A 7842-nucleotide genomic window follows, 5' to 3' on the forward strand; every position below is an offset into this window, starting at 1 on the left:
ATATTAGGGGTTAACGCATAGTGTATGCATGATGTACACTGCCCGTGTATGTCCAGGCATGCATCATAGTGGCTATGCACGGGACGATCGTCTGTGTTTACTTTTCCAGCTGTTGGGATTTACGGATATGCAGACAATACGACAATACATTAGCCAGTGCTCGATTAATGTTTTGTTTTGTTTTTTACAGTTTGTGCCCGATTTCTCCCTCTAGTAGAATCTCATCAAGATACGACGTTGATTACAGGATATCGAACGCAGTGATAATAATGTACCACGTATAGACTGACGAAGGTGTATATCATAACTTGTCAAAGGCTGACAAAGCCCGGTCCACATACAGAACACGCATAATGGACATGGCGTATGTGTTACTACTGCTTGCAACCGCAGTCACTCCGTTAAGCCATTTTATCATATTTGATGCTAAATGGTACATGTAATTGAACAAATATGGCGACAATAAAGATACAACGGGCACGTGTGTCGATATGTTCTGTTTAGTGGTATACAAACTGCTATAAACTACCGCCACCCGCACAAATACTTCAGTTAAATGTTCTCATCAAACAAGCAAACACACTCTGCAGACCATGATATTACGTACATGTACTGACCACCACTGACGTACCTGTGTGAGTGGACATTACACCAGGGACCACAGACGGCCTTCGCCAGGCTGGGGTAGCAGTCGTTGACAGTGTGGTAAGGTTCAGATATGGACTCTGATATATCAAACTGCTTCCTTGAGGAAGGGACCTCTGTAATCAAACTGCCCAGCTGCCATATTCCAATAAGGAAACTGTTTTGTCTGAGGTGTTTTCAGGATAGGTAAAATCTATCTATATGTATAGAGAGAGAGGTATATAGTTATATATATCTTCAGGGAAAAGTCCCTGAGGATAAAAATGCCACTCCTCCCTGAAGTTGTAAATTGAAACATGTAATTATTTCAGAAACATGTGTAATTGTTTCAGAATAAATATAGGAAGATGCAAGACACATTGTCGATTTGTAGAAAATCGTTTTGGCTTTTGGAACAAAAGTGAAGCATACTTCTAATATTATACATGGTACATGTATTTGTTGATATGTTAATATGTTGCATGTTTCATCACATCATAGATCGGCGAAACGGGTGGGTCGTGTGATAAAGGAATACTCGGTCACCTGCGTCTTCGGTCCCAGTATGCATGCTTGCTCAACCGTCTCTTACATGATGAAGATAAGGAAATGCGGCATGATGTTGCTGCAGTTTCTCCGACCACGTCGACTGATGCGACTGTTGATGTTCCTGTGTGGGCTGTTTGTCGGGATCATCTTCTTGACGGCTTATCCTGTCCCAAGGCACTACAAACGACCAATTCAAGTGTCTGACTCCTTAAAGAACACTGGAAACTGGTCTAATGATCAAACTGATGTCACGTATCCTCCGTTTGTGGCTGAAAGCCCACCTCATGGACGAGGTATGGTCACAATTCTCCGTTGATAGATAAGACAGGTATTCTTCTTGAAAATGTAAAACATTCTATTTATTTCGGAAATAACTGCCGAAGACAAACATACTAATGTATGTTGTCATGTTGAGTAAAATGTACAATAAAAAGACGTTCAAACGAATCTTTCCACTTTGAACGAAGCTATTATCGTGTATATGGCATGTGTCAACTACGAAAACCAACCTTGGCCTCCTTACACGAAGCAACCTTTACATTCTTTAACACTGCACTAAGGTAACATTAGTAAAGTTTGCTTCGTGAAAGGGGGCCCTGATGTATACACGTGGAAAACAGCTTCGTAGCACCCTATATTTTCATTGTGTCAGTATGCTACAATTTAAGCAGTGCAAAAGAACTTATTCAAGCATCATATAACTTAATATCTGGATATACTGATCAACAAGTAACAATTTCTTGCCAAATGAGTTTAAAAATACATATTCAGAAGTTTATTAGAAGCAAGTATGGCATACACTGACTCAATTTGTAATGCCGATGGGGACGACCCATTAGTGATTACAAATGTGGTCATTTTCAAGATTCCACAAGAAATCATACAGGCATCAGTAATCGAACACAATGTAAATATTTGGTCTTATTTCAGCCAACTGCTATACCACCCCCGACCTCACTAATTGTATCAGACGGTGAGTTTGACATTGAGACGTTGAGATCTTAATTTAGGGCTTGTTCCAATACATTGAGATTTCATAGTCGACGATGTCTGGTATTGGGTAACAAACATGCTGAAATCTGGACTCCTGTCTGGCCATGATAGAGCTGTTACCATCTCTTAATATCAGAAATCACCAGCAACACGTGCAGCGGTGTTGTCTAGCATTGTCATTATGAAGACTGACCTTGTGTTCAGAGGACGGTCGTCGAAATGTGCTGCAACAACCCTGTTTCTTCATCACAGATTTCAGTGATGTTAGAAACTGTTCCTGCTGCGCCAATCACGTACTCAGCTATCAAAAGAAATCGTATTTTGGCCGACTAGTGGAGCTTTCTACATGGGCTGAAATCCCAGTGACATTGAACATGACATCAAGCTAGTCGTACTCACCTGTGCTGTGGGCACATCAACGGACGTCCGATAGGCGAAGGTTGTAGAAGCCACTCTATTTTCAACACACCACTTGGTATGAACCGATAAAGTCGTATGATTCCTCTGTAGAAGTTGTCTTTCGTGGTGAAAAACATTCTGTCAAGGTAATCATGCAAACAGTCATGACTGTGATTTTAATATAAATGGCTATATGGTTGAAAAAATGTTAGGTGTTGTGACACTTTATCCCATGTATATACTGGCCGTTCCCACTATGTTTCGCTGATTGATAGAAACTAATTTTCCAGGTGAGTATGGCCGCCCAGTGACCGTCTTCCCAAACCACCTTTCAACTGAAGCAATGCAGACATTTGATGAAGGCTTAGAAAAAAATAGCTATACCCAGAAAGTTGGTGAAATTGTTTCCGTGACCCGTCGACTTCCGGAACCAGGCCCTCCAGAGTAAGTGTAGCAGGTGTTCCCAGAAACCCAGGGACCAGAGAGTACGTGTGGCAGGTTGTGTTCCCGAGCACTCAGGGACAAGAGATTAACTGTGGCAGGTTGTGTTTCCATGAACCCAGGGACCAGAGAGTAAGTGTGGCATTTTGTGTTTCCATGAACCCAGGGACCAGAGAGCAAGAGTGGCAGGTTGTGTTCCCAGGCACCCAAAGACCAGAGAGTAAGTGTGACAGGTTTGTTCCCAGGAGCTCAGGGACACAGGGACCACAGCGTAAGTGTATAAGGATGTGTTACCAGGAACACGGGTCCAGAAAGTACATGTTCTAATATTATGTTCCTAAGAAGCCAGGGACCAGAGAGTAAGTATGACGGACTTATTGTTCCAAGGAACCCAAATACCAGAGATGTGACATGGTCTCAGAAGTAGAATTTATTTCAAAATTCACTTCATTGTGTTTCTGTAGAAGTAGAAGTACATAATGTTTTCTATGGGTGTATTACTTGCGCTGTTTCTCTATAAATGCAAGCAAAACTGAAGCCAGCTGTTACAGGTACGTACGTCAACAATAGCATCTTCTTAGACAGCATTTTCAGTGATCAACACGCACGCAATTGTCCACAAATTAAATTAATGACATCGGTGAGATCAATAATGTAATACATACCATACCATTGTGAGAATGGCCAATTTGTTTTCGGTTTTTGCGTTTGCATGGTTACCGAATGGAATGCCGCGTACTCACTAGTGATACAGAAATTTAATGCAAAGGTCTGCATTGTTGTAAGCTTATACTAATGTATGTTCCAGATGCCAGTTACAGAATCATCAGAGCAGGCACAAGGCGAGTGTCATCATGTGTTTCCACAACGAAGAGTGGTCTACCTTGCTGCGCTCCGTGCACAGTGTCATCAACCGTTCACCACCACACCTCCTCCAGGAGATTATCCTTGTTGACGATGCGTCAAACCTAGGTGCGTGTCACAATTACTACATCTCATACTAATGCACGTGCATCCTCGTTTTTCCATTTCTAATAACATCAAGGCATGTGGAATACACTTCGTGCCCCTCCCCTCTACGTGAAACCTACACTACCGCTCAAATTGTGATGACTTTGAGCAACTGATACAGACGGATTTACATTGATTGTGTATATTTGTCCAGAATATCTTGGTGCAGCCCTCGAGAAGTACATGTCAACGCTGGGCATAGTGAAGATACTTAGGACCGCTCAGCGGGAGGGGCTGATAAGAGCAAGGTTGTTGGGCTACAAGCACGCGATGGCCCCTGTCCTCGTCTTTCTCGACTCACACATCGAGTGTTTTCCAGGTAGGGTCTTACAGTGGCAATATCATCACGGTTGAACGTAAACATGACAGCATCATACTTGGATATGGTTCTTTGGTTTCTTTCATTATATCACCTATCTCTACATTTCCAAAGATGGGAAAGATGCCGCATGGCAAGAAACTATACAATGATTTATAGTAGAGTATCTGTTGCTAGGCTGGCTTGAACCTCTGCTGGATCGGATTGCTGAGGATCCTTACGCCGTCCCCTATCCAACAATAGAGTCTATCAAGCCGGACACATTGTCAGTCAAACCCCATGCTCCCCTCAGCGTTGGGACATTCTCCTGGTCAAACCTTATCTTCAGATGGATTGGGATCCATGAACTCCGTACCAAACCCGCCCGTTCTCCGACAGCACCCATCAAGTGAGTGAACATCGCACTGTTGGCACCATCACTAGCGAGGTGTCACGAGTCTTGATCACAGATGAGTCACATGGTCCAACTGAACCGTGTGTCCGTGTGTATTTTCAGATCCGCCACAATGCCTGGTGGGTTGTTTGCGATATCCCGTGACTACTTTACTCTGCTGGGGGCCTACGACCCAGGACTGGACTACTGGGGTGGAGAGAACATCGAGCTGTCTTTCAAGGTTTGGCTGAAAAGGGAGTCACCGATCATGTCTAACAGTTGTAGTAAACACTGATCTTAATTAAACAAAGTGTTTCGTTAAAGCCACAAAACGCCAACACATTAAACTGACACTTTATGACACGCTCCCATAATACTGTAACAGCGAAACCACATCAGAAAAAAACACATGAAGAGACAGATGGCACTCGGGGGTGAAGATGTGTTGCATGCTTGGTTTCAACGTGTTAACTTTGTGACCAAATCCACTGTGGGACATCTGTGGATGCGTAACGGAAATGGCACACAAAGCTGGGTTCATTTGTGTCACTGAATGTTTTTAAAATTCTGGATTACACCACCAGTGTCCTTAATCTCTGTGGAGCAGGTGTGGATGTGTAACGGAAGCGTGGAGCTGCTGCCCTGCTCACATGTAGGTCACATCTTCCACCACAACAACCGCATCCACTGGCCAACCCCTGGTAGTGTGAGGAGGAACGCTGCCCGAGTGGCCGAGGTGTGGATGGATGATTACAAGAAGTTCTTCTACGAGACTACTGGATCTGACAAGGTTAGTGATAGGTGCAGAAATATGGTAAGCTAACAACTGAGAAGGTCGATGGCAAGTGGTGAAACCGAAAGGGGGAAATACTTAGGTCAAGTATTTTGGGGGGTAACACTGAGGTCGATGACAGCGGGAAATACTGAGAAGATCAACGACAGGGGGAAATACTGAAAGGGTCTGTGACAAGTAGAAATTCTTAGGTCGGTGACAGGTGGATACAGAGACAGTCGTAAAAATTGTATTCTTTAATCTCAAAATCATTACGCCTTTGAGTGGGCGTACAGATGAGGACTACTTCCTAAGCGATTCATCAGTACCAAGCAGGTTGGAAATATCAGAGTTCAGGGTACTCTGGCATTTCTTGGATGTAATCACCACCGCTAATTTGCATGTATTATTCCCCCTCAGGTTGTTGTTGGAGATATCTCGGAAAGACAAGAACTACGTCGGAGTCTACACTGCCACGACTTTGAATGGTATTTGAAGAACGTGCTCCCGGAACTCCCAGTGCCCACAGACTGTCTGACTGTAGGAGAGGTATGCCACCTGTATGCTCACACTCAGTGTATGTCTCAATCAATTCTAGTGGTTGGAGGCTCAGTCACTCATAATCCAAGACAACCAAACGTTGAAAGTTACTTACCATCAGCCATTCTGTAAGTTCTTGTTACTTCGGCTTAGAAGTTCTGTTACTGGAGGTGTACTTTTTCCTAGATTCGGAACGCTGCCTACAACACCTGTTTAGACTCGATGGGGCGACAGTCGAAAATGCCGAGCATGTACACATGCTATGGAAAGGGATACAATCAGGTAGAGTCATAGTGACCACTTTTTCCTTTCATATACTGCTAACATATGGTCTGTGACGATGTATACCATGATTCCAGTTTGGGGATTACAACCTTCTGTGGTTGACGGTCATTTGTATTCCTGAGCGTTACCTTGGTGAACATTCAACATATCCATGTTTCTGCAGGTGTATAAACCGTGAGGGTAACGGGTAGAATGTGTAACCAGCACTCCACTGCTGGCAGTAATAGGTGACTAGCATTACAACCGTTGGGATTCCAGGTTTAAACTGGTCCCTGGAAACCAAGAGATGGCAAAATAGTAGCTGTCCAGCGGTCGTGTTGAAACGAAAGTGCTCGTTGGTTTAAACAGAAAATTGTCATAACAAAATTAACAACACACGCCTTTAACTTAATTTTCCCTTATGGCCTCTGCTAATTTCATCTCTCTCAAACTACAGTTTTGGTGCATGCGTGACAATGGCCAGATTTGGAACTACCATCAACATCTGTACGTCATGGACGGGAATGTCTCCCTGAACCTGCGTTACGGAACAAGCTGGACGTACACTCAGGTACAATTGCCTAATACACTGACTCAGATGTAACTGGCACAAGAAGGGAATTGTGAAGAAGTGTTAATACATTTGACTATTAACCATGGAACAGCCTCCAATGGCAACAGATTGAAACAATACAATCTTTACAGAAGACACGACACTTATTCCTTCGACTTATTTCCACAGGATGGGTACTTACACGAAAAGACCGATGGACTGTGTCTACAGGCGGACAAGAAGACTCTCACCGTCCACCCCTGTTCTGGACACAGGTCTCAAGTGTGGACACTCACGCCACGCCCGTCATAGCCACTATAACTGACATGACAGACGACAGACAACTCATCCCTTGGGGGACTTTATGGAGCGGAGCAAAAAGACACAATTCCAGAAATCCACTGCCTTCAGAACCATTGTTGTGCCTCTAAAGTGTAAATATTTAATGACTCTTGTGACAGATTGTTGACATACAGTGCAGGTGGGTCTTATATTTAGGTTACAGCTAATTAGTGCATGTGTGGCTCATAAGTGATACAATGATATCTGTGGCTTTACATTTGGTGCATGATTGCTGGTAGGTTCTAGGTTCTTTGTATGACACGCTGGGGTGAAGACATTTATTATATTAAAATTAGCAATTCTTGGTAGTGTAGCAGATGACATGACTAGGCAGTACACATACTGTAGACTACACCCAGTGTCTGTCTGCTCACACTATAAGACAGATGAACAATTCCTTACATTGGGATTCCCACAGACGCAATATAGTGACAGACTGGTGGACCACACAACGTCCACAATGACAGAGTGGCTAGCATCATATTCGTAAGATGTTCATTCTCCAGTACAGATATCACCAATCTCAGTACCTACACTACACCAACTGCTGGTGACACTGCCCTGACATACAACTATGATATGTAATGTACCCTTCTCTAGGTCTTCTAAATGCATAAGTATTTCTGTTTATCACTTACCACAGTTAAAGTTGAATGCCAAAC

At 43.4% G+C, this 7842-nt stretch overlaps 1 protein-coding gene across 1 annotated transcript; it reads left to right on the plus strand.

The window, feature by feature from the left end:
- The first annotated feature begins 1243 nt into the window (after positions 1-1243).
- On the plus strand, positions 1244-7150 carry LOC137280910 (putative polypeptide N-acetylgalactosaminyltransferase 9). The gene is made up of 10 exons (XM_067812096.1): positions 1244-1466; positions 2856-3009; positions 3815-3978; positions 4172-4336; positions 4514-4724; positions 4833-4950; positions 5317-5499; positions 5902-6030; positions 6743-6856; positions 7028-7150. Exons 1-10 carry the CDS (start codon positions 1244-1246, stop codon positions 7148-7150), a joined length of 1584 nt encoding a protein of 527 aa, XP_067668197.1.
- Positions 7151-7842: the final 692 nt, after the last annotated feature.

This window comes from Haliotis asinina, chromosome 4, assembly GCF_037392515.1.
Source record: "Haliotis asinina isolate JCU_RB_2024 chromosome 4, JCU_Hal_asi_v2, whole genome shotgun sequence".
NCBI lineage: Eukaryota > Metazoa > Mollusca > Gastropoda > Lepetellida > Haliotidae > Haliotis > Haliotis asinina.